The sequence below is a fragment of the Eleutherodactylus coqui genome, chromosome 4 (genome assembly GCF_035609145.1).
Source record: "Eleutherodactylus coqui strain aEleCoq1 chromosome 4, aEleCoq1.hap1, whole genome shotgun sequence".
Lineage (NCBI taxonomy): Eukaryota > Metazoa > Chordata > Amphibia > Anura > Eleutherodactylidae > Eleutherodactylus > Eleutherodactylus coqui.
Genome location: NC_089840.1, coordinates 292,602,248 through 292,629,990, shown reverse-complemented (window position 1 = coordinate 292,629,990; position 27,743 = coordinate 292,602,248). Strand labels below are relative to the sequence as shown.

General features: G+C 47.9%; 1 protein-coding gene across 1 annotated transcript in view; it reads left to right on the top strand.

Moving 5' to 3' along the window:
* The window catches only part of LOC136626791 (alpha-2-macroglobulin-like protein 1), a 93,909-nt gene extending 72,970 nt beyond the window's left edge, over window positions 1-20,939 (top strand). Inside the window, exons 14-20 of the mRNA XM_066601797.1 lie at window positions 3,044-3,259; window positions 3,366-3,475; window positions 3,717-3,807; window positions 5,282-5,350; window positions 6,759-6,861; window positions 7,339-7,379; window positions 20,829-20,939. Coding sequence (XP_066457894.1) covers window positions 3,044-3,259; window positions 3,366-3,475; window positions 3,717-3,807; window positions 5,282-5,350; window positions 6,759-6,861; window positions 7,339-7,376 — 627 coding nt within the window. The 3' untranslated portion in view covers window positions 7,377-7,379; window positions 20,829-20,939. The remainder of the gene's footprint in view (window positions 1-3,043; window positions 3,260-3,365; window positions 3,476-3,716; window positions 3,808-5,281; window positions 5,351-6,758; window positions 6,862-7,338; window positions 7,380-20,828) is intronic.
* The last annotated feature ends 6,804 nt before the right edge of the window (window positions 20,940-27,743 follow it).

Below are 27,743 nucleotides of genomic sequence, written 5' to 3'. Positions count from 1 at the left end.
ATACAGCCTGGCCTGACTGGGCTGATATAAAATGCATGCTGAGACACGTCTAGGGCCTGACATACACATAATGTCTGACGGCCTAGCAGTCTCTACATCACACCCTCCATCCTGGAATACTTTTGTCAATGATTCAGTGAGTTGCAGAAGACAGTTTCCTATCCTGAGGCCACCTGGGAGTGGTTTTTGCTAGGTTGTTCTGTGGGTTTTCTAGAATGCTTAGCTCCCAGCATTTTTTCACCATCATCTGGTTTGTAGAAAGTGTAAGAGATACCATCTTTGTGTAATATAAAGTTTGTAAGAAAGCCCCACTTATACAACATTTTCCCAGCCTAAACATGGCTGTAATGTGTGGGAAAGCTTTTCTGGCTTGTATTGCAATTGAGGATAAAACAGCAAATAGTTGGATATTTGCTAACGGGCCAAGTAACACCACAGCCTTTTCTGGAAGCAAACATGAGAGCCTCCTTAATATGGTAGAAAGTAATCCTTCCTATGACAGCATGAGGAACATTATCATGGAGGAATTTTGGTTTCTCTAGGCAATGTGCCCTATCTATAATGAGTTCCTGAGTAGGGTTAGCTGGCAAAAGCTTTTTCATTAGCTGGTTCAGAAAGTCCTTTAATTCTGTTGGACTAACGTTATCTGAGATACCCCAAAACTTTATATTGCTCTGTCTATTATGGTCTTCCATTGTGTGGCGATGAGCTCTCATCCTGGACAAAAACTGAGAGCCAGGATGAGATCTCGTTGCCACACAATTAAAGGGGAAACGACTGAACTACCTGTGTAAAAACATTTTTGTGGTCACGGATACAACATGGAACAGATGAGAGTTACTGAAGAGCAAATTCAAGCTGCAATGTCAAAAAGAATTTTGGAGTATAAATTTATGGACATTTTTGATACCCTCAAAAATGGAATGAACCTCGGAAAGGGGTTCTTGCATCAGTGGAGACTTTGAAAGGTCTGAAAGAGGACAAGAGGGGTGTCCTTTGGGGTGGGCACCCAGGGTATGTGTGGGAACGCCTGGGGGATGGGTGCGTCAGAGGATGGCATCATCTCTCCCCAAGGAGAGCACCCAGGAGGGGTGCTATTCTCAATCATTATTTTACAAACTTGGTAAAAACTCATACTTTGGTTTGAAGAAATGCTGCCATCCAATAGGTGGCGCTGCAGAGGTATTGTTCCATTTCCTTTGTTTGCAGGTCTGAAGGAGAGATTTCACATTCCTTTCACATTCATTGTCACTGCACTGATCATTTACTTTTATGGTCTTCCCTCCCTGCTACTTATCTAAATGCTGTTCATCCCAACATGTCTGTGCCCTCTTACCCTCTGTTTTTGGTATTTATTGAGTGCAGATTAAGTTCACCATGTTCCTGCCCTCCCATGTGATCATGTGTATTCTGAAATACGTCATTAAATTTGTTCCATTTTGCCTAAGGAAGGACCCTGTGAGGTCTGAAAGCTCGCTATAACATCATGTATTTTTTGCTGCCATTAAAATGTCTTATAGCTACAAGATTACTTGGTTTTTCTTACTAAGAACAATTACATTTTACAAACACGGTATTACCTATTATGTTTCTTTAAATTAAACTTTATTACATTTTTTTAAACCATTTTTTAGTCTCTGAAGGGGACCTGAAGATGCGATAGTTCGATCACTAGAATAGTACACCGCATTACTTATGTAGTGCATTCTACTAAGCCTATAACAGCAGCCTATTAGACTCTGCAGGAGGCAGGACCTAATAAGCTAAGTTACATGGCAGACATGCAAGCCCTTGTCAAGGTTCTGTCTGCCATGGGAACCCATTGCGATCGCATTGCAGCGTGCCAATGGGTGACACAAGGATCCCCTGTGTTCTGCTTTCATGCTGCAGTTGGTATTGATTGTGACATGTAAAGAGTTAAACTGCCTAGATCTGAGGTTTCTCCACTACTGCCAATGAGAGCAGCAGCCTGGCTGTCAGTAATCAGCTAAGCCACTCCCTTAAAAAAATGTATGTGCAGCTTTAAAGCCCATTAGTGAGGTCAGTAAAAAGGTGTGTTGCAGTCACAGAGGGGTTAATAATGGTGTCTTCAACATGTCAGACCGGGGTTCAAATCTTGGCTTATGGGTACTCTGCATTTACATTAATTTGGTCCAAAAACAGTAGTTTTTTTGGCAGGAGGCGCAAAATGATTATCTTTGGGTTAGTGGGTGGGATTTAGTATTCATGAGCTTTGGGTGTGGGAGGAGGATGCAGAGTGAATAGGCAGAGGTGCAGCCCAGAGGATTATGGGAGATGTAGTAGAGAAGCACAGCAGGGCTGTGAACAGGAAATACTGATGTAAAGAACAGAGCACTGTGGATGCTGCAGAATAAGGAGAGCAGAGAAGCTGAGGAAAGGTAATGGATGGATTTACTGGAGCCCTGTGGGATGATTTATGACTATTTTGGAATCTGACTTTGGTCTCGGAATACCCCTTAAATGTGTTTAGTGTTTTATTAAAGGGGTTTTCCAGCGAGAATACGAGTGATGACCTATCCTAAGGATAGGTCATCAATAGTTGATCGGCCGGGATCCGTTGCTTTGGATCACGCCCAATCAGCTGAGCGGGCGCATGCTGTCAGCACCGCAAAAACACAGAGGTGGGAGCTGAAGCAGTGGAAGTCTACGTGCCGACCTCTGTGTAGTGGCCGGCGCTTGTATGGCTCAAACTGAAATGAACACGAGCCGTGCCTGCAGTTGTAAGTAACGGGCGCTACACAGAAGTCAGCGCCGAGACTGCCGCTGCTTCACCCCCGACCCCTTTATTTTTGCGGCGCTGACAGCATGCAACCGCTCAGCTGATCGATCAGGATCCCGAGCGATGGACCCCGGCCGATCAACTATTGATAACCTATCCTGAGGTCATTAGTAGTATTTTCCATGGAAAACCCCTTTAACGTTTGCTACATCTGTAAGTATTATTAGTGACGTACAGTACGTGTATTTCACACTCTTTCCCCACACCTCACGTTTGAGCGTTTCGCCCGTCTCTCGTCCTCAGGACACAGTGGTCGCTCTTCAAGCAATGTCCATGTTTGCAAGTCATACCATGGTGAAAGGTGGAAAAACGACCATAGAAGTGACGAATGAGAAAGGCTTCCAGCACCGCTTCCATGTGGATGACGACAACCGCCTGCTCCAGCAGAAGATTCAATTACCTGAAATCCCCGGAGAGTACACGATAACCGTGACTGGGAGAGGAATCGTAGTTGCGCAGGTACGGACGGTGTGGTGACCACCCCTTCATATAGATGGGGAGGGGGAGTCGGATTTTGTCTCTTATTCTTACCTGCTGGGTTTCTAATGTTCTTACGTTTGCACAGGTCACTCAGGTACATAACGCTCTACCTGCCGCCAAGGAAGATGCCTTTGACATGTCAGCGAAACCTCAGTGCATGAAAGGTGACAAAATGGTGATAGGGGTGGAGTTCAGGTAAGAAACGTCATCTATAAGGAAGACCATATTCTAGACCGTCACAGCCCACCCAGTTATATCAGCTCTTACAGTCACCTCCAGAGCTGCAATCATAATTTTGCAGTTACTTCCTATCGTATACTCCAATCACGCCGAGAGCTGCAGACACAATCCTTTCCTTACATTCATGCCTTTAGTCAGTGTGGCCTTCAGATACTGTTGTATATAAGTCTGTTCCTGTTCTCCTCTGACTCCGCAGCTATAAAGGAGGACGTCCGTGTACTAACATGGCTCTTCTGGAAGTCAAATTCTTGTCCGGCTATGAGCTCGGGGAGAAGTCGGCAAGTGATGTAAGTTCACCGGATGTATTTTACAAGCACTAAAAAGATAATCCTGATGTAAATCCTTCCTCTGGCCTAAACTGCAGATTTCAATGTGCTCGGGGATCCACGTGTGGTCGGTGTGTGAAGACAGGGCCAGCTCCAGGTTTATATGTGCTTCTGGGCAACAATCACAGTGGCTCCCTTAGTAATTTATAGACCCTACTGTGCTCCCTAAGTAATTTATAGACCCTACTGTGCCCCCTTAGTAATTTATAGACCCTACTGTGCCCCCTTAGTAATTTATAGACCCTACTGTGCTTCCTTAGTAATTTATAGACCCTACTGTGCTCCCTTAGTAATTTATAGACCCTACTGTGCTCGCTTAGTAATTTATAGACCCTACTGTGCTCGCTTAGTAATTTATAGACCCTACTGTGCTCCCTTAGTAATTTATAGACCCTACTGTGCTCCCTAAGTAATTTATAGACCCTACTGTGCCCCCTTAGTAATTTATAGACCCTACTGTGCCCCCTTAGTAATTTATAGACCCTACTGTGCTCCCTTAGTAATTTATAGACCCTACTGTGCTCCCTTAGTAATTTATAGACCCTACTGTGCTCCCTTAGTAATTTATAGACCCTACTGTGCTGCCTTAGTAATTTATAGACCCTACTGTGCTCCCTTAGTAATTTATAGACCCTACTGTGCTCCCTTAGTAATTTATAGACCCTACTGTGCACCCTTAGTAATTTATAGACCCTACTGTGCTCCCTTAGTAATTTATAGACCCTACTGTGCTGCCTTAGTAATTTATAGACCCTACTGTGCTCCCTTAGTAATTTATAGACCCTACCGTGCTCCCTTTGTTATTTACAAGGTTCTTTGTGCCATTAGAGCAGTTAGTAAGGCCCCACTGTGTCCCCTGATTCATTTATAAGCTCCACTGAGCCCCCTGAGTCATTTACTGGGCCTCCTCAGTACTTTATAGGCTCCATGTGGCTCCTCAGTCCTTTATAGGCCCCACTGTGCCCTCTGAGTCACTTACAGGCCTTGCCCACTGAGTGATGAATGAGGCCCCGTTGTGTCCTAACAATAAAATAACATACAAACTCGCCACCCTCACACTTCTCCAAAATAAGAATCGGTCTTAGAATCAAGCAATACAGAGAGGCAGTATTTCTGTAGGGATTTCCATCCCACCCCTCCCCGCACCCCCTAAAAAAAAAAAAAAAAAGTAACAAAAGTTCTCCAGCATATTATATGTACCCCAGAGTGCAGCCATTAAAATATACAACTCGTCCCACAGAAAACAGGCCCCCATAGAAACTATGTTAACGAGTTACGGCTCCAGCAATGCGACAATGAAAACCGCTGGGTCCTTAAGGCACAAAATAGGCAGGTCACTAAGGGGTTAATGGACAACCGTGTGGCCTTCAGTACCTGCAGTTCTCGGTCTTCAGTCTCCGATGTAAGATGTGTAATATTCGGTTATTTGTTGCAGCTGATGAAACTTCCGATGGTGAACAGAGTGGAGAAGGGTGAAGATAGTGTGTCCATCTACATAGAAAAGGTGAGACGTTCCCATGACGCTGCAGCAACAGACCCGGGGTTCACTATTAAAGCAGAGCTCCACCATATCACTTTACCTGGTCACTAACTTCTTAATGAACTTGTACTTATATGACAACCAATGTGACAACAAGCAAAACTGCAAATCACTTTACTTACCTGAAATGACAATTTTGTGCTGAAGAATCTCTCTAAAGTGCTGACCGCTAGGGGGCTCCCTTCCTTATAACTTGATGTCTACTGCCTGCTGCCTTGTGTAGTCTGTCTCTAGCAGCAGGAACCAAGACAGATTACCAGAAGCAGGCGGAGTGGTCATTGAGTACTGTTGTCTCATGCTACATGATCTCCACTTCTCTATGTGTGTAGTGTATAGGAGAGACAAGTGAGGATCTCCTCTCTGTGTACAGTGTATTATTGTTAAATAGGTGGCGCTCACTGTTCAGATGACCATAGATAATACTGTATCAAAGGGAATGATACAGTAATGAAAAAGAATGTAGATCCTGATGTGAAGATGATGTGTACCCAAATTCATGCAGGTAATGATGATGCTGCAGAGCGGCTTGAGAAAGCTCCAGACATATAAATGGTGGAGAAAATATAAAGGAAATAGAAAAAAATATCTCAGCGCTCAAGGATAAGGGTACCAGTTGATGAAAAGTGTAGCAAATGGTATGGTAATAGACTTACTTCACGGAGGCGTCCGTGCCCAGATGCCTCCAATCCCAGCAGATATATAAAGCAAGATCCATTGCCGAAGGATCTTGTTTTATATATCTGCTGGGATTGGAGGCGTCTGGGCACGGACACCTCCGTGAAGTAAGTCTATTACCATACCATTTGCTACACTTTTCATCAACTGGTACCCTTATCCTTGAGCGCTGAGATTTTTTTTTCTCTCTTTCCTTTGTGTACAGTGTATGGGAGAGATAGAGTTAGGAGAGCAGGATCTCCTCTTCTCTGTGAGTGCCGTGTATGGGCGAGATAGAGGTAGGGGAGCAGGGTCTCCTCTTCTCTGTGGGTGCTGTGTATGGGCGAGATAGATGTAGGGGAGCAGGGTCTCCTCTTCTCTGTGGGTGCCGTGTATGGGCGAGATAGAGGTAGGGGGGCAGGGTCTCCTCTTCTCTCTGTGTGCAGTGTGAGGGAGAGATTGGGGAGTAGGGTCTCCACTTCTCTGTGCGTGACATACAGGACACTGAGCTGACCTGATGACCTGGGGTCCATAGTAAAAAAACATCATAATGAAAGCAATAAAAAGAGGAAAAAACAGCAATCAGCACTGAAGCATATAAAATATAAGTAGCAACCCGGACAATAAACAGAACAGCATGAAGCAGAAATGTCCGAGTCTTCTGATACAATAATGTATAGTCATGTAAATCCTCAGCATCTCTCTCCTGTTTTCTCAGGTCACCAATCAGACACAGACCCTGGAGATTCATGCCGAACGGAAGGTTCCAGTGAGCGGTCTGAAACCGGCCATGATTAGTATCTTTGATTACTACATGAAAGGTAACATAGACCCGCAGAGGCATTCATACCCTAGAGAGACCCCTAGCTGGCATCTATGGGGCATCACTCTGGAGCTGGTTGACCCCACAATATGCAAACTATGTTAGCCATGAAGGACCCGGTGTTTGTCCACTCCAATCCCATCTAAGGGAAGAACCAAGCGGATGGTCACGGTGCCCTTATTTGCTAAGATTGCTGTGCCCACTCTGTCTATAACCATCAGCCACCAATGGGGACTATTTGTTTCCTGCATGATTAATAGCAGTGGTCAGAGCTCTGGTTTATATAATGTGATGATGATGATGATGGTATGAAGGTAGCCTGACTTTACCATGAGATGCACTGTTGGGCACTGCCCACGAGGAGTCCATAGTCATGTCACTCCCTTCCATCAGATATGTTATTGTCTGGCTGGTGGCTTCTGTTGCTTTGCTTGTCCAGCTGTCCTGACTTGTATTTTCTTTTATTTAATTGCAGAGGAGGAGAAGACAATCAGTTATTTGGTGACCTGTTAAGAGGTGAGAGCTGGATCCATAGTACTGCAGTGACAATGCATTGTCCTCTAGTCTCCAGATCTGCTCTTTCTGTTCTTCATCTTCACTGTCCCCCATTATTGGTACATTTCCATCCTATGACACGGGCATGGAAAAAGTCCTGGGGTAACAGTATGTAAATTGATGATGAAGTGGTGTTACCTCATTAGATGCCTTCTAAACACCCTCACCAGTATTAGTCATGGCATGGCAGCATGAATTATTGGAGTTCCTTATAATTGTAGGTGCCAGATGGATGAGCTTTTCCATCTTCTGAAGTTATGAGGTATTTAACCCTTTCCAATCCATTTATTTTTTCTCATCTATTCTCCCCAGCTCCAAATAAATTGGAGCTGGGGAGAATGAATGAGAAAAAATACATTTTCCCTGCACCCTCCTGAACTGACAGAGTTCAGGACGGTGCACGTGCTCACTGCACCATGGGGGGACTTGTTTACCAGTCCGGCGTCTTCCGCTTTCTCCCTTCTGCCTCCCGGCTTGGCGATCATGTGACCGCTGGGGTCAGGTGGCACCCGGCGGTCACATGATCGCCGGGCCGGGAGGCAGAAGGAGAGAATGCGGAAGACGCCGGACAGGTAAACGGGTCTCCCCACGGTGCAGGCTCCCGGCTCGGCGTTCATGTGACCGCTGGGGGTGAGCTAACACCGGCGGTCACATGATCGCCGGCCGGAATCTGTGCATTACATAGCTCTAATTGAGCGCTATGTAATGTGTAAAGGAGAAGGCAGAAAGGGTTAAAAAACAATTTCTGCCTTCTCTTTAGGGGTCCTTGATGTGGACCAGTGCAGGAGTGTATCTGCACCCGATGTGTCTGATGATCGGGTGCAGATGCACTCCTGCACTGCAGTATCGGGCCTGCCCCGACATCGGAGCTGTGGAGGGAAATGATGATGTCGGGGCAGGCCCGACATTGGATTGGAAAGGGTTAACATTTCTCGATACCCAGTGTCATGTGTTTACTAGGAATATATCATGGAAGGCATTACTACTCCCAGTGGACATTACAGTGTTCACCAACAGCCACAGACAAGCGACTCCACCAGAAATCCCATCCACAGTCAGTGCAGGAGACCCCACACACTCATCCTGCAGGTCAGCACAGCGTTCTTTAGCTTTGATGGGATATGGGTGCAAAAGACCACCAGAGCGCCTCTGTTATTATCACAGCACCGGACACAGCACCTCACCTGGGCTCGTGAGGTTTGGTATACTGTGTCACCTAAACTCGTCAGTTATTGGTGCCTGCTACATTTCACTGCTTGGTGACCATTTGCAGCCATTCATGGCCTACATGTCCCCCACAATGCTGGGATATTGCAGCAGGATAATACATCATGCCATCAGGACCTAAAAGCCCTTCTGTCACATAATACGCCCCAGTGTTATAGCTTAGACATAGTAGGAGGGGGTACTGGTTCAGGTATCTGGGTCCAGGATCATCCATTGTAAAATAGCATATTAGCCCAAAAAAAGACATGTCCATCTAGTTCAGCTTATTCATCCCGCCAATGTTGATCCAGAGGAAGTAAAAAAACAAACAAACAATGAGGTAGAAGCCAGTTTCCCTCCATTTAAGGGGAAAAACGTTCTTCCTGACTGTAATCTAATCTGGCAATTAGAATAATCCCCGGATCACCGACTCTTCTGGAGTAATTAGTGATTATAATATTTAATAATGTAATGTAATAAGGAAAGGCATCCAGGCCACTCTTAAACTCATTTATCGAGTTCGCCATCACCACATCCTCAGTCAAAGAGTTCCATAGTCTCACTGCTCTTACAGTAAAGAACCCCCTTCTATGTTGGTGTAGAAACCTTCTTTCATCTAGATGTAGAGGGTGCCACTTTGTTACAGTCACAGTCCAGGGTATAATAGATGATGGGAGAGATCTCTGTACTGTCCCCTGATATATCTATACTTTGTTATTAGAGCGCCCCCTTATAACAGTCCAGGGCATAATATATGATGGGAGAGATCTGTGTACCGACCCCTGATATATTATACACCGTTATTAGAGCGCCCCCTTGTTACAGTCCAGGGTAAAACAGATGATGGGAGAGATCTCTGTACTGACCTCTGATATATTATACATAGTTATTAGAGCGCCCCCTTGTTACTGTCCTGGGTATAACAGATGATGGGAGAGATCTCTGTAACTATTTTATTAGAAAAATGAAAAACATAACAAAACAAGCCTTTTGGACTAAGCCAAGAAAACAACAGAAATGTCCAAGACAACATAAACAGGTTTGCTTCAAACTGTATCCATCGGACCTCCAGTATGCGCCCACTTCAGACTTCCTTGTAAGCCAGATCTTTTCTGGTTAGAGACCTTTTTTTCGGACTCCAGGTGTTCCTCAGGTATTTACCGTCCATCCGGAAACAGAATAGAAAAGGATGCATTTACTAATGAGGTCATACCCCACCAAGACCAATGCTGCACAAAGATGTGTTACAGAAATTGTAGCAGAAGCCACGGCAGAAGCTGCACTGACCCATCTCTCTTACAACTTGAATATATACATCATTATTCATTTGTGATAATTATACTCTCCATAATACAGTTTACCATACGCAATATATATATACACACACACGCGTATTTTTGGGGGTTTTTTTACCCCCTCTTCTTTTCTCCCCCCTGTGGCTTAAATATAAACCTAAAAACAAAACCATATCTCAAAAAGAAAACATAACCCAAATACCCGCCTACAGAAAAAATAGACAGAAATATAAACCTTTTTTTTTTTAATAATATACATATATTTATACACATACATATTTTATTTTATTTTTTAATTTAAATTTTTTATTTTTTTTATTTATTTATTTATTTATTTTTATACTTTCTTCTTCTTAGTTTATACTAATACGACACCTTATACCCTACATACCACACACCTTATACCATTAGGAAGCTCAAGTTCAGTGCTTACAAGCCCTCTTTTCTTCCTCTATTTACTAAAACAAAAAGCTATCAAGTGAATAGAATAAAATTAGCCCATCACTGGGAAAGGAGACCCCAGGCTAGGGCACTCCAAAAGAAAGACCCCTCCATAGGCGAGAGGCCCTGAGTGCACCCAACCTGTTGAACTCCAAAGAACGCACCTTCACCAGGTCACAGAGGATGTCCCTACACACCACATCCACAGGGAGGATTTTTTGACGCGTCGAAACTAAACACCGCGCGTGCCACGTGTAGTACCTAACCACTAGACTAACTAGATATAATGTGCACCTGTCCCGTCCACCCAGATCTCTGAATGCCCCATAGGCCCACTCAGGATAGGAGAGGACAGCCAGCCTAGGCCAACCGATGGAAGCCCCTACCCTTCTGTAGACCTCTGTATTAAAGGGACACTGAAGTAAGAAATGCTCCATAGTTTCCACTACAGAGCCACACTCCTCCCGGGGACAGTCCCTCTCCTCCACCTTTCTGTACTTCAAGTTATCCCTCACATACAACTTACCATGGAAGGAGCGCCAGGCCAAATCCCAAAACTTCAATGGGACCCTTACTGAATTTAACAAAACTAACCCTACCTCTAGGTCCTGACCTGGGCAGTCCCTGAGGGCCAGTGGATTTTGGAAGCAGGTGACCAGAACCCTATTGTCAAGGAACCTCCTTGACAGAGTCCTAATCTCCTCAGCTCCCAAGCCCCAGCGATGGATAACCTTCAGAACTGGTGCAACGTAAGCCGGGAGATGTCCATGGGTTGAACGAAAATCTTTCACACGCCCTCCTGTGTCCCATTCCTGGAAGAAAGGCTGAAACCATGCCTTAGAGGAGACTACCCACAAAGGAGCCCTTCCTGTATTCCAGAAGTTTGCTATATTGGTTTTAAGAAAGGTATTTACTAGGAATACCACGAGGTTGACCATACACAACCCCCCTAGTCTCCTTGTGCGGTTTGTGACCTCCCGCTTTACTAGGTTCCCCCACAACAGCTGGAAGAACAGACTATAGACCCGTGTCCAGAGAGGCTCCGGCAAGATACATACACTGCCCAAATAGATTAACAACGGGAGCAGGAAAGTCTTGATAAGGCTAACCCTGTCTCTCAGGGACAAAGACCATCCCTTCCACTGGTCAACCTTCTGACTGGCATCTTTCAGTTTACCTCCCTGGGTAATCACCCTGGCCAAATTGGATGCCTAAAACTTTTGCAAATTCTTGAGGCTCCGGGAGACTGAAATCAGGATCTCCTCCCCCCAGCCAGAGACTTTCACACTTGTCCCAATTGACTCGTGATCCGGAAGCCTCTGAATACCTAACCACCTCCGACATCACCCATCCAGCCTCCTCCTTGGACGAGACAAAGACAGTGACAGCGTAGGCCACCGCCCTAAGTGCAGACTCCGGCCCCTCCAGGCCCATCCCGACCCCCGCCAATGGTCCGCCACTCAACCGCCTTAAAAAGGGGTCAATTGCGAACACATATAGCAATGGGCTCAAAGGACAACCCTGGCGGACACCGGACCCCACCCCAAAGGGGCGCCCGACCCAACCGTTCACCAGCGGGAAACTCTCAGCCCCTGCATACAAAACTTTAAGCCAATCAATAAACCCTATTGGTAAACCATATCTCAGAAGGACTGACCAGAGGTACTCATGGTCAACCCTATCAAAGGCCTTGGCCTGATCCAAGGACAGCAAGAACCGTTTCCAATTACCGACCCTACCCTGTTCCACAGCCTCCCGGACACACAGTACAGCACTGAAAGTACTTCGGCCAGGAACAGAGCAGTGCTAGTCCCCCGAAAGTAGTTTGGGTGCAAAATGCACCAGCCTGTTAAAAATGATCTTTGCAAGAACCTTTCGGTTCCTATTGAGAAGTGCTATGGGACACCAATTCTCAATCCGGGCTGGATCTTTATCCTTTGACAAAATGATCAGGGCCGACCTCCTCATTGAATCTGGCAGAATGCCCGAGGATAGACATTCATTAAATATCTCGGTCAACAGGGGAGCCAACAGCTCCTTAAAGGTCTTATAAAATTCGGATGTTAAGCCATCCGGACCTGGCGTTTTCTTGAGCGCAAGCCCATCAAAGGCTAGTCTCACTTCCTCTTCCCTGATCGGTTCCGTCAAAATGTCAAGCGACGATGCCACCCCCTGCTCAGGGATGGTATCAGCCAGGAAAGCCGACATCTTGACTCGATCTAGATCCTTCCTTGCCAAAAGGTGTGAGTAGAAAGATCTGACGACCTCCAGGATCCCTGAACTGGACCTTTTCAGAGATCCTGTACTATCAACCAGACCCGTTACCAACCTACTATTCACTGACAACTTACAATTTCTGTAGGGGTCGGGCGAGCGGAATTTCCCGAAATCCCTCTCAAAAACTAAAGATGTGTGCCTATCATACTGACATCCCTTCAGCAAGGCTTTCACCCTGGAGGCCTCCTCACGGCTGCCCCCAGTCGAGACAATTTGCTCGAGTTTCCTCCTCAAAGCTTGATATAAACGGCACTGGGTCAAACTTCTGAGGTTTGAGAGCTCACGGAAATATTTTGCAATCCGTTTCTTGAAGATCTCCCACCACTCTGACTTACTGTTACAAAGGCCCATCAGTGGAAGCTGGCTCTGCAGAAAATCCTCAAAGGACTGTCTTATTTCCTCCTCCTCCAGGAGTGCCAAATTTAACTTCCATAAACCTCTTCTCATCCGAGGGGTTTCTGAAACATTCAGAGAAAACATAATTAAACAGTGATCGGAGAATTCCACCTCCACCACCAGAATTGGTGAGGAGACAGCCTCCTCCTTTAAATAAAACCTATCTATTCTAGATCTACAACTACCTCGATAAAAAGTGAACCCCGTGTCGCCTGTGGTGTGCCGAACGTGGACATCCACCAGGCGAGCCTCACTCACTATATTATTCAAAGCGACGCTGTCGTAAGCCAACTTGTCTCTGGCACCTCCCCTATCACAGAGCCTCAAGACATTATTGAAGTCTCCGCCAAAGATCACCAGTCGACTCGTAAAAAGAAAGGGCTTAATCCTTATGAAGAGGTCCTTCCTCTCGTTCTTGCTCTGAGGACCATAAATATTTATGAGCCGAAGCTCTTGACCTCTCATAAGGACGTCCAAGACCAAGCACCTCCCCATTTCCACCTCGATTACCCGTCTGCATTCAACCGCTGCGGTTTTAAAAAGAACCGCCACCCCGCTATATGGTTCGGCCGCAAGAGACCAATAGGAGGGCCCATGAGTCCACTCCCTCTTTGCTTTATGGATACTGGCCAGGTCTGTTAGCCTGGTCTCTTGCAAAAACAAAATATCAGCTTCATTCTGGCTGAAAAAAATCAAAGGCCATAAAGCGAGCCATATCAGACTTAATGCTAGCGACATTAATGGTCGCCAACGTCAACGGGGTGAGTGCCGCCATCAAGGGTGATCGAGTTGGACAGCTCTCTTCTTTACATTACCTGATTCCCCACCAGAATCCCTACCACCCCTTTTTAAACACTCCGACATATCCATTTCTACAATATTTATATTTTTTACATGATTATTTCTTTTTGCGAACCCCCCTCCACATTCGGAGAGGAGCCCTCACCTTTGTCCCGTGGCATTGAGTCTCCCCTAACCCCCGGAGGAACTTGTGGCCCCCCAGGGGGGAGGGGAGCGACGTCCCCCACTGGCACTACTCTATTCCTTGGCTCCCCCTCCTCCTCCTCTAATGAGGAGGATTTAGGGTCGCCTCCTTCCAGAGTCTGAAAGCGGTTTGTTAAGATGACCAGAGGGGAGCCGGTTTGGTCCTCCTTTAGCATCTGACCTGGAGGGGGGAGAAGATTTCTTTTCCCCCTTCTCTTTATTCTGTTTACCCTTCTTACGTTTTTCCTTTTGCCATTCCCTACTCTCCTCATCCAAACTGTCTTCTGGATGGGAACTTGATAGGGAACTGGACCTTTCGTCCTCTCTCGCCAGTATCCTGACCTACTTCCTCTAAATCGCTGCCCCTTATGTCCTCAGAGGTGGTCATTGGCCCTTGGGAAACAGGGACCAGGGTCATCCTACTGGATTCCCCTCCCCCCTTCCCCTGCCTCCTTTCGAGACATCTGCTGTCTGGTCTTACTCACTCTTCCACATTTTTCTATCACCGGACCTCCAGACCCCCTACATCCGCCCTCCCCCTCTCCAGCTGAGGCCTCGCTGCCCCGGGGTACCCCAGTCAGATCAGGAGCAACATCAGCACGGGCACGCTGAGGACAGCGACTGAAGGGGTGTCCTAGGACACCACACAGGTTGCAGCGAATGTCTGTACACGAGGCGGCATGGTGACCCTCTCCCCCACACAATGTACACATCAGTTTGGTACATGCCGCACTGAAATGTGTGGGGTCACCGCACTTGTGACAGACCTTTGGCTGCCCCTGGTAAAAGGCCAGGATCCTATCTCTTCCCAAGAAAGCAGAGGAAGGAATGTGGGTAAAAGAGTTTCCGACAGCCTCAATTTCACCAGGATAGTCCAGGCTCCAGACCAGATGCCGTACTCGTCATGGTTCTTTGTGGGGTTGCCCTGCACCTCCCCGTAACGAGATATCCAGGTCATGATGTCAATGAACGACAGTGACTCATTACGGGTTAAAACGGTCACTGACTTCACCGTGTCCTGGCGGGAAACGGGAATCACCTCGAAATCCCGCCAGTCGGGCCTAGTCTGAACCAGCTCATAATTCGACCAGAAAAGTTCAAGACCTTCTGACCGAACAAAGCTGATATCAAACTCCGAGGTGCCACATGGATGGATCAGGGCAAAGATGTCATATGCCCTGAAGCCCATATTCAGCAGCAGCTCAACCACCTTTCCCCGTTTTGGGCATGTATCTCTGCTACCTATATGTCGAAGACGGACTACATTCCTTCTGGCCCCCGATGGCCCGCTTGTTGGGAGTGACCAATTCCCTCTATTCTCTCGGAAGGCCCCAAGTCCATGCCGCTGGATCCACAACTCGAGGTTAACCTGCTCACCCTCTATATTGGCCGTCTTTTCTCCCCGCCTCAGGGCCTCCAAGAGACGCCGCTGTAAATTTCCCTGTCCAGCCCCACGGGAAAAAGGCCTCTCTGCCCCCCCCCCCCCCCGTAACCGCTCCAGCATAACTTTTGGGGCCAGGCACCACCGGGAGGGGAGATGGGTCAGACACAGCCCCCACCGCACTCCCCACTACGGCAACATCAGCCTGGCCTGTTCCTGGGCACCAGTCCTATTATCTGTAGATAATGCAGCATCTCCACCAAAACCATCTGAAGACGCAGCACCACTAACCATAGCACCAGATGGGTGGGCAATCATCCCCACAGCATCCCTTTCTGGACAAACCGCCCTCCCATCCCTAGACTCCGGCTGTTGTACATCGGCAGAGGAGGTGACCAGGTTTTGAGCCTCTCCCCACAATCTAGGACCAAACTACACCCTGCATGGACCCCCCGGTCACCCTTATAATGGCCGGGCTAGTCTGCATAGCCGGACACCCTCCTGACTTTCCTAATTCAGAAGAAACACTCTTTATATCACTCACGGTTTCCCATCCCACTGCACCTGCCACTACCATCCCAGATATCCTCTCCTCCCCTCCTGTGACTCTGGATCCACTACTGCCGGAGCAGCTGCGATCCCGCTCCCAGACTCTGACACCGCCGCTGATGTCTGCCTGCTCCGGGCATCAAGATTCACCTCTGACAAGGTGATAGCCTGCACCCCCTCCCCGGATGCCTGCGTGCTCCGGAGGGCGGGGTCTATGTCGGAAGACGGCACGCCACCCGCGAGCGTGCAGTCCATGGGAGTCTCAACACCCACCGCAGGTGCCTGACTAAAATCGGATGCCATACCTTTCCCTCCCTGCTCAGCATCCAACACCATTACTGGTACTGGGGTCGGCTGAGCAGGGGGGTCTTTCCCATCCTTCCCCTGGGTGCTGCTGGGAAAGATTCTCTCCCTCTGATCCATTCCCGGGACCACCACAGATGCCGAGTCTGTTTGACCAGAGGGGCTAGGAAATGGTACAAAACGTGTGCATACGACCTGTAATTGCTTCTTCTTCTTGTTTTTCTTCTGCTTGCCTTTTCCTGATCTTTCTTTGCCCTCCTCAGGTAGGTCGTCCCCAAAAGAAAGTTTGGACGTATTAGTAGGGGATTCCATTCTTTTAATTTCTGCCATTAAATAACCACCTTCTCCCTCCCTTTCCTCCTCATCTGAGGAGTCAGAAGCACTCAGCCTTGGGCTGGGCTGCCTGGGGGGGGATGGGCTGCCTGGGGGGGGGGGATGGGCTGGGAAATCTCCACAGGTGATAGATCTGGAGACGCCCTGCAGGACATCACACCTGGAGACGCCATTACACCTGCCTCATCCTCCTCACTGTCAGACACCGAGGTCACTGCTAACTCCTTCCCAGAGAGGTTCCTCATGCTGTCGAATCTCTCTTGGTTGCTCAGTCTTTCTTTAAATCCACCAGCATTCTGTAAAATGTATTCTTTTCTAGTAGAATAAAGCTTAATGGCCTCTCTCACCTTCCCCATCTCTTCTGATATTGTAACACGGTCCTTTCTCCTTGCAGCAGTCTCTGCCCGAGCCTTCAAAGATTTCAGCTCCATCTGCAGCTTTTTAAGCTTCTGACCGCATGCCTCAAATTCATTTGTACATAGATGAATTCTGGTACTAAACTTGTCGGTGGTCTCCCCGGGACGGCGCTCACCCCACCCCTTGTACTGGATAAGGGAATTACCACCATCCCGTCCTTGGGAAGACTCACCTTTCTTTGCAGGTTGGCCTGCACTCTCCATGGAGTCTTGCTGCATCAGCCTCTGGGATCTTCTAAGTCTTTCTCCTTCTGAGACCAGTAACACACCGTCATTCCCCGCTGGTCTCACCCGGGGAACGGTGGAGGATGTGCTAGGTTGCACACTCATGGAGGCCCCCTCACCTCTCCAGGGAGAGGGAAAGGGCTCCAGAGACGTCTACTCAGACTGCAAGGCTCCACCTACTCCCAACCTACTCCAGCCCCCTTGTTGCAGTCCTGGGTAGAATAGATGATGGGAGAGATTTCTGTACTGTCCCCTGATATATCTATGCATGGTTATTAGAGCGCCCCTTGTTACAGTCCTGGGTATAAATAGATGATGGGAAGATCTCTGTACTGTCCCCTGATATATCTATACATAGTTATTAGAGCGCCCCCTTGTTACAGTCCTGGGTATAATAGATGATGGGAGAGATCTCTGTATTGTCCCTTGATATATTTATGCATAGTTATTAGAGCGCCCCCTTGTTACAGTCCTGGGTATAATAGATGATGGGAGAGATCTCTGTATTGTCCCTTGATATATTTATGCATAGTTATTAGGTCACCTGAAAATATAGATTGTCAGCCACACTCAGTAATCTTCCAGTCGTGGATGGAGTGGTATTAGATGCACGCTAGGTCAGGACAGGATCCTAGTCCCAAAAGCAATCCACAAGTTCCAATACATGCAAGCAGCATCAGTGGTGTGAAGATTAAATACTCAACATTTCTTCCTTTATATTAAATCGCTTCTTTAGTTTCATTCTTTGGTCAAGGTATACAGCTACAACTGTTTCACCCTCAGCATGGGTCTTTTCAAGCTGGTTCGCATATACAATGCTATTATCTCAGTTATATACTTAGTCACTAATCAGACATATCCAATCCCCATCACATCAGTACTTCTTAATTAGTAAACATATGTGTAATACCTCCATATTCCCCTCGTCATCGGGAGGCACATGTGCCACATCATCTGTAAACACTACCTTATGATTAAAAGTGTGTAGTAAGGCACCGGCATCCGAATGGGCTTCTGCGCATGTGCGGGATTCACAGCTTCTCGGGTGATAATCCAAAGTTCACTCTTTCTCAATGGGAATCTTCCTCACTCTACTGCGCATGCGCGGGACTACTGCTGTAACGCGATATCTCGCTCGCAGCCACTCTTACATCAATGGTGTGTTAATGTATGTCTTCATCGTCATGACATCCCGTCAGCTCACTGCGATGGGGCCCAACGTGGCCCCCACATACGCAAATATTTTTATGAATCATGTGAAGAGAACCAGCATTTATACATCTAAGCTATGGCCTAAAGTGGGCAAATGGCGGCGTTTCACAGATGATATCTTTATGCTGTGGAATGGCACCATTGAAGAATTGGAGTTATTCCATGATACCATCAGTAATATTTCACCGGAGCTGAAATTTATGATGTCCTGGTCACAGGATAGGATCTAGTATCTGAATATAATGGTGATTAGGACGAACACTGGGTTAGAGGCGAATCTATTCTGCAAGTGGACAGATCGTAATAATCTATTACTATATAGCAGCTGTCATCTGAAGCAAACCCTGCAGTCGTTACCCTGGAGCCAGTTGCTCAGGGTTCGCAGGATTGTGAGAGATGAGGATATTGATATGCAATTAAATGCCAAAAATGTATACAAAGGGGATATCCCCCTGATCTTGTGTTTCCAGCAGCAGTGAGAGCCCGGTCCCTGAGTCGCACGGATCTCAGGAAGTCCCAGAGCAAACAAGAAAAGCCCCCCTGGATAACATTTGTGTCTACATACAACCCCCTCAGTAGTAGAATATCAGGTATTTTGAGACGACATTGGCCCATTTTGGGCAAGGAGTGTCCCTAAATATTGGACTTCACCAATCCTCCAATGATGGCTTTTAGGAGATGTTGAAACATCAAAGACAGATTGGTGAGCTCCTATAAAGTGGTAGACAAGACTAACCAACGTGTGTTTTCACATCCAAGGCGGGGACATTTTCCCTGCCTTGGTTGTTCATGCTGTGGAAACATGCTGAAGGGTGATGCATTTAATCACCCATATACCGGGGAGTCCTATCGCATCCTGAGCCACTTTACTTATCCATCATCTTTTGTCATCTACTTAGTGACATGCCCTTGTGGTCTCCTCTATGTAGGGAGACCACAATGGAGATTAGATCGAGAATCGTAAGGGTACATCATGGGAGCGGGGTACTTCCCACAAAATGACGAACCCTTACGTCATAGGGATAGCGCGAGATCATAGCAGATCTCACGCTATCCCACAGCAGGAGCCGGCTTTCAGTGATAGCTGGCGTCTCGCTGCGGCGGCGGGGGGCATCATAAGTAGATCGCGGCAGGGCGCTCCCTCTGTGACAACCAGCCGGCTCTCACAATGTTATCATGAGAGCCCGGCTGGTTGCTATGGCAACAGGACGCCGGATACCGGCGTCCTGTATTGCCATAGCCTAAGATCGCTGAAATAAGGCTATGCCTTATCGCAGCGCACTGGAGTGCAGTGGTGAAAGTCCCTCAGAGGGACACAGATGTTGTAAAAAAAAAAAAGAGGAAAGTAAAGATCAAAAAATTACAATGTAAAAAAAAGTTTAAAACCCCCATTTTTTATGCTTTTTCTTATATTAGCATTAAAAAAATCCCACATATTTGGAATTGATATTGTCCATAACAACGCGTACAATACATTGAACACACTTTTTATCCTGCACGGCAAAAAGCGTTGAAGAAAAAAAACGCTAAAAAACTGATGCAAAATGCTAATTTTTTGCATTTTGCACCCAAAAAAACGCAATAAAAGTGATTTAAAAAAAACGTATGTACCCAAAACTTGTACCAATAAAAACTACAGCTCGCCTCGCAAAAAATAAGCCCTCACAGAGTGTTGTCCATGGAAAAATAAAAAAGTTACAGGACTGAATGCAGTGAGTTTAGAAAAAAATATTAATTTCCAAAAAAAAGCGCTTTTATTGTGGAAAAGTGGAAAAACCTAAAAAAAAATAACAATTTTGGTATCGTTGTGACCGTACCGACCCACAGAAAAAAATGTAGTGTCATTTATGCTGCGTAATTAACGCTCTAAAAAAACCCTGCAAAAATCTATGGCAGAATTGATGCGTTTTCTCTCCCTACGATCATAAAAAAAGTAATAAAAGTTTTACAATACAGTCTATGTACCCAAAAATGGTACCAATAAAGTTCGCCACGCAAAAAACAAGCCCTTATACGGCCGCGTTCACGGAAAAATAAAAAAGTTATGGCTGTTGAAAAATGGAGATGAAAAAATACCGAAAAATGTTTGGTCCTCAACGCCAAAATAGGCCATGTCATTAAGGGGTTAATGATAGAGGCCATACGATTAGCCAACTTCGCTTTAGGGTGATGGATACTGTTTCTAAAAGTATTAGGGGAGGGGACAGAGAGAGGACCCTCAAGAGGAAAGAACTAGAGTGGATACACAAGTTGGCACTGTCTCCCTCAGGTTTACATATATAATACAATGCTGCTCCTTATCTGTAGGTTTTCTTATGGCGTTTTTTGTATTGATTTTATTATGCATCTTTTTGATGATTTTTAATGTTTATTCTCTATTTGTTTCATCTAGATTGCTCGTCAAGGGATGGCACTTCAGGACATCTACCCTATTTGTGCTTGATTAATGCATAATTGACATACTGGTGTGAAACATATTGATATATGTAATCATATCTGATCTATGTGGCTTTGTTCACATTAATAAAAATATTTGAATTGCGCATATGTTACATTTTGTGCCATGACATAATTGTCTGTGCATGTGAAAAAGGTTTTGTAAAGGAACTAACTAGAGATGAGTGAGCATGCTTGTCCGAGCATTAGCCTACTCGAAGTACTCGTTATTTGAGCCAATAAAAATGCAGGGAAGGCTTTACCACCTCCTGTTGTGACGTGCCAACCCTGTGCACATCCTTAGCAGTGACTGGCTGGGCTGATCAGGTGACTGCCGACTATTAAAACTCTGGTCACCTGAGGCTCGCCTCACACACATGCTGCATGAGTTGAGGGATAGAGCTGCTGCTATAGAGAAAGAAATAGTGTAGGGTACAGGTTGCGGTTAGGCAGGGATCCTTGCTCCAAGAACCCACAGTCCTTTCTAGGACTACAACTCCTCTCATTGTGTGCATCAGCAGTTTGGCTGGCTGGGACCAGTAGTGCACACAAAGTATTCTCAAGCATCCCGGCTGTATACTGCATACTGTTACCGGTTTTATGCAGTATACTGCTAGTGGTGTACAGAGAGTAGATAGGAAGTAACAAAACTTCTATCATTTTTCATGTTTTTAGTTTTTTTTGCCTGCTGAAAGTGTACGCTATATACCTGTGTGTTGGTGCTGTGCATCTACGCTATCTAACAGTATACACACTTTAAATTATTTTTGGGCCTGCTGGTATTATACAGTGTATAACTGCATCTGCCTGCGGTCAATCTCCGCAATCTAACAGTATACACTGTTTATTGTGTCTATTTTGGCCTATCAGCATCCGCAAAATAACTTGCATTTTGTGTAGCGTTTAGTCCAAGTGCATTACCCAACATGATGAAGACTAGGGGTAAGGGTCGAAGTCGAGGACGTGGATGTGGGCGTCCAAATGAGGGTGTGGGCAAAGGCCAAGGTCCTGGGCAGGGTGAAACAGTGCCTGCTGCTGAGGGATTAGTAGAGCACCACGCATCAAGTAACAAAACTCCAATCATTTTTTTTTTTACTTTTTTGGGGGCTCAAAGCGCATGCTATATAGCAGTGACTGGGGGCTGTGATTCTCCACTATCTAACAACAGTATACAGTTTTAAATTTTTCTGGGACTGTTAAGAGCATACTCCATATACCAGTGTCTGAGGGCTGTGAATCTGTGCTATCTAACAACGGTATACACAGTTTTCAATTTTTCTGAGCCTGCTAAGAACATATGCTATATACCAGTGTCTGGGGGCTGTGAATCTGCCCCATCTAACAGTATACACTGTTTTAAATTTTTCTGGGCCTGCTGAGAGCGTACTCCATATACCAGTGTCTGGGGGCTGTGAATCTGCGCTATCCAACAACAGTATACACTTAGAAATTTTTTTCTGCTTGCTGAAAGCCTAAGAATGGACACCCACTGGCGATATTTTCTTTCTTTCGCTGCAAGAGCACGAGAAAACTCTCGCCTCGCAGCGCAAGAAAGACGCCGGAATAGAACCGGCATATCGCCTGTTCTTTCAATGGGGTCAGCGGCAGCAGCACTAGCCCCATTGAAAACATAGGGAGAATGCCGTGGACTTCTGCCACAGCTGTGACAACTGTGGCAGGAGTTTCCTTCATCCCCGCGGGGACCGCAGGGATGAAGAAATCCTCTGCCACAGCTGTCATAGCTGTCACAGCTGTGGCAGAAGTCCGCGGCATTCTATCCCATTCGATCCCATTGAAAGCACTGCTTTCTGGCAAGCCCTGCAGTATGATTATCGGGCAAGGGCTTGAAATATAAGCCCTTCCCCGATAATCATCAATAAGTGCTAAAAAAAAAAAATGTAAAAAAAATTACTCACCTCTCTGGCGCTCAGACGTGTCCTCCGGTTGGCTCCCCTGCACTGCTGTTAAGCTCTTTCAGCAGGCGGGGATTTAAAAATCCCCACCTCCTGAAAGGGCTGTGCTGATTGGCTGAGGGCTCAGCCTATAGCAGCTAGTGCTTAGCTATTGGCTGAGCACTCAGCCACTGACAGATAGCCCTTAGCTATTCATTCATGCCGATCCAATTGAAAACCATGGGATAGAATGCCGCGGACTTCTGCCACAGCTGTCACAGCTGTGGCAGAAGTCCGCGGCATTCTCCATCTCTTTTCAATGGGGCTAGCGCTGCTGCCGCTAGCCCCATTGAAAAGACTGGCGATATCCCGGCGTGATGCCCTTTTTGTTCTCGCACTGCGCTGCGAGACTTCCTTTACTCTCGCAGTGCAGTGGAGAAAAAAGCGCGAGTGGGTGTGAGCCCTTAGGTATAATATACGCAGTGTCTGGTTGGTGGGAATCTCCGCTATCTAACAACAGTATACACTGTTTATTGTCTATTTTGGCTTATAAGCGTCCGCAAAATAACTTGCATTTTGCGTAGCATTTAGTCCAAGTGCTTTATCCAACATGGGGGACTAGGGGTAAGGGTCGAGGTCGAGGACATGGACATGGGCATCCGAACGAGGGTGTGGGCAGGGGCCTAGGTCCTGGGTGGGATGAAACAGTGCCTGCTTCTGAGAGATTAGTAGAGCGCTGTTTATCTCTGCTCCCCAGCTTCATCTCACATTTTGTAGGTCCGCGTGGCAGACCATTATTAAAAGCACAACAGTGTGATCAGGTGATGATGTGGATAGCGGATAACGTATCAAGTAATTTATACAACACCCAGTCTTCCACGCAGTCCACTCACGCCAGCCAAGGCACTGCACCTCTGAATCCTCTGGCTGCTCCTCCTTCCTCCCAGCCTGGTCACTCCAGGAAAAGGAGAGATTCAGAGCGGGCATACTCCCAAGAACTCTTTGTTGCGTCCTCCGGAAATGCAACCTCTAAAAACACAAACAAAAGGCACAATTGTGCAAAAGGAAACAAAAACTTAAAGGGGAATGCTCTCCCTATCATCCCCTAACCCGGGAGGGGGCCCTGCCTACTCGGCGGACCGACCGCTCTGACAAGTGCGAGCCCGCACGCATGCCTGGGCCACTGACAAGTCCCTATAGGGGAGCCCTAGCACAACAGAAAGACAAAACCGAAAACCAAACAAAGCATAAAAGAACTTAGCTAGGAGCTTCAGCCAAGGTGTGTTCCTCTGTCGCTGTCCACAGGTAACTGAAGGATTGACCAGCACAGGAGATCATGCTGGCACTGTTTAAGTAGGAGCCAAGCTACTCAGCACCAGGTGCGGGAGTAACGTCAGTCAGCACTTGGTGCTGACTAACCTCAGAACGGCTGCAACACTCTTCTTGGTTCCCTGCCCTGAGTCAGAAAAAACGGTTCTTCAGCCACGTGAGGAGTTTGTCGTGACCGATACCCAAAATTTCGACCTTTCATAGACTCGGGGTGATGAGGGTGGGGACTTCCAAGTAGTGTCTCAAGAGCTATTTGTGGATAACGATGATGAGACACAGTTGTCTGTCAGTGAGGTTGTTGTTAGGGCAGTAAGTCTGAGGGAGGAGCAGACTGAGGAGTCAGAGAAAGAGCTGGTTGACGATGAGGTGACTGACCCCACCTGGGTTGGTAAGCTTACTGAAGACAGGGCTTCAGAGGGGGAGGCAAGTTCTGCAGCAGAACAGGTTGAAAGAGGCACTGGGGTGGCCAGGGGGAGAAGCAGGGCCACAGCAAATACTCCCCCAACTGTTCCCCACAGCACCTCCTCTCAGCAAGCTCCCATGCAGAGAGCTAGGGGTTTGAACGTCTGGAGGTTTTTCAATGAGAGTGCGGATGACCGACGAACAGTGGTGTGCAACCTGTGCCGCACCAAGATCAGCAGGGGACCCACCACTACCAGCCTGACCACCACCAGTATGCGCAGGCATATGATGTCTAAGCACCTGATGACGTGAAACGAAGGCCATTCACCGCCTGTGGGTCACACCACTGCCTCTTCCCCTATGTCACATCCTGTCACTGACACACAATCCCGCTCCCAGGACGCAGGCACTAGCGTCTCCCGGCCTGCACCCACACCCTCACCTCCACAGTCCTCTACTGCCTCCACCAATGTGGCCCAGCGCATCATTCAGCTGTCGATAACCCAAGCATTGGAACACAAGCGGAAGTACGCGGCCACCCACCTGCATGCACAATCTTTAAACGTGCATATTTCAAGACTACTCAGCCTGGAGATGCTGCCATATAGGCTAGTAGAAACGGAGGCTTTCCGAAACATGATGGCGGCAGTGGTCCCTCGGTACTCGGTCGCCAGCCGCCACTATTTTTTCTGCGCCGTCCCCGCCCTACACCAGCACGTCTCACAGAACACAAAACGTGCTTCACCAACGCAGTTACTGGGAAGGTCCAATTAACCACTGACATGGACAAATGCTGGCGGGCAGGGACACTACATCTCCCTGACGGCACATTGGATTAACCTTGTGGAGGCTGGGACCGAGTCTGACCCTGGGTCTGCTCATGTGCTACCCACACCGAGGATTGCGGGTCCTACCTTGGTCATTGTTTCTCTGGGTTATTATGCCACCTCCTCCAAACACCCCCCCTCCTCCACATGTGAGCACGTCACCTTCAGTCAGTAGCTCGAGGCGCTGCAGCACTGCGGTGGGGAAGCGTCAGCAGGCCGTGCTGAAACTCCTCAGCTTGGGAGACAAGAGGCACACCACCCAAGAGCTGTTACAGGGTTTGACGGAGCAGACCGATCTGTGGCTTTCGCTGCTGAACCTCCAACCAGGCATGGTCGTGTGTGACAATGGGCGTAACCTGGTGGCGGCTCTGCAGCTTGGCAGACTAACACACGTGCCATGCCTGGCCCACGTGTTCAATCTGGTGGTTCAGCGCCTTCTGAAAAACTACCCCCACTTGTCGGACCTGCTCGGCAAGGTGCATTGCATGTGTGCACATTTCAGAAAGTCCACTAGAGATGCTGCCACCCTCAGGACACTGCAACATCGCTTCTAGCTGTCAGGTCACCGACTGTTGTGCGACATTCCCACGCGCTGAAATTCAACATTGCACATGTTGGCCAGGCTTTACGAGCAGCGTAGAGCCATTGATGAATACTAGCTGCAACATGGCCGGCGGAGTAGTAGTCAGCCTCTGCAGTTTTTCACAGAGGAATGTGCATGGATGTCTGACATCAGTCAGGGGTTAGGAAACTTTGAGGAGTCAACGCAAATGGTGTGCGGCAATGCGGCCATTATCTGGAGGAGGAGGAGGCTGAGAGTCATCCTCCTGATGAGGACAGCGGTGTTGCGTACTGGGACTCTGGCACACATGGCTGACTTCATGTTAAGCTGCCTTCCCCGTGACCCTCTCGTTAGACGCAAGACCCTGGTGGAAAAGCTAAACTTCCCATCTGACAATGCTAGCGGCAGAGAACGTACTTCAGTGGGCCAACTAGCAGGGGAGACGCGGGGAGCAGGCAGCATGTCCAGCGCAGGCAGGGGAACATTCTCCAAGGTCTTTGCCAGTTTTATGGCTCCCCAGCCAAACTGTGACACCACTCCCCAGTCTAGGCTGAGTAGGAGGGAACACTGTAAAAAGATGGTGAGGGAGTACATAGCTGACCGTACCAACAACCTCTGTGATCCCTCTGCTCCATACAACTATTGGGTGTCAAAGTTGGACACGTTGCACGAACTTGCGCTGTACACCTTGGAGGTGCTGGCCTGCCCTGCCACTAGCGTGGTATCAGAGAGGGTGTTCTAGTGCTGCTGAAGGGATTATCACGGATAAGCGTACCCACCTGTCCACTGACAGCGCCGACAGGCTTACACTCATTAAGATGAACAATGTAACGGCACTCTGCCCCCCGAGCGCCAGGTGGGGTGCCCTGATCTTCCCGCACCCCACTGTCCCTGCCTACTTGCCTCGGCCCTGGCTAACCCCAGACGGACAACTGGGCGGCGGTCCCTGTGCTGGCTAGGGACCTGGCGACTACCTAGATGGAACTACTAACAGGGGACAGAGTGCCGACAGAAGAGGCAGGTGGAACAGACCAACAAAACTTACAAAGCAGACTAAGGCTGGAGATGGAGCTCACAGGCAAACTGACAGGATACTGACGAGCAACTAGAGCAGACTGAGACAGACCTGACTGGAGGCTAGCAGAACCAATAACTGGCAGTGAGCTCAGGTCACTGCCAGCCTTATAACTTAAAGCCTCCGCCCAGGGGCGGAGAGTGGGAGGAGCCAACTCTCCCACTGTTGCATATGGAAGGTGGAGGAAAGCCGGCGGCACCCTACGGGCGGACATGCCCACGCCTCTGCACGCTGGCTGCTCCACGCCGCCGGGAGAGCCCTGACAGCAGAGCTCCGGGACGCCGGAGCCAACATCGGAGCGCCGCGCGCCGGCCGCGGGACCCAGCGCCGCCCTGCATGGTAACATTACCCCCCCTCTGACGGGGGACCTCCGGGCCCCCAGAAACTCGACCAGGCTTATCCGGAAAATGACGGTGGAACCGCCGTACCAACAGGGGAGCGTGAACATCACGTGCGGCCACCCAGGAGTGGTCTTCTGGTCGAAACCCCTTCCAGGCCACCAAATATTATAGGATTCCTCGACACCGACGAGAATCCAGTATCTTCTGGACCTCACATTCAACTTCATCCCGGACCAGGGTGGGCGGAGGGATACCGGAGGTGGGCATCACCGAAGGGACAAAAGGTTTCAATAGCGACTTATGGAATACCCTGTGAACCCTCCATGTGGCTGGCAACCCCAGCTCGTAGGCGAGTGAGTTCACCACACGTGTGATGGCAAACGGCCCCATATAACGTGGCGCCAGCTTCAAGGACGGGACCCGCAATTTGAGATTTTTAGAAG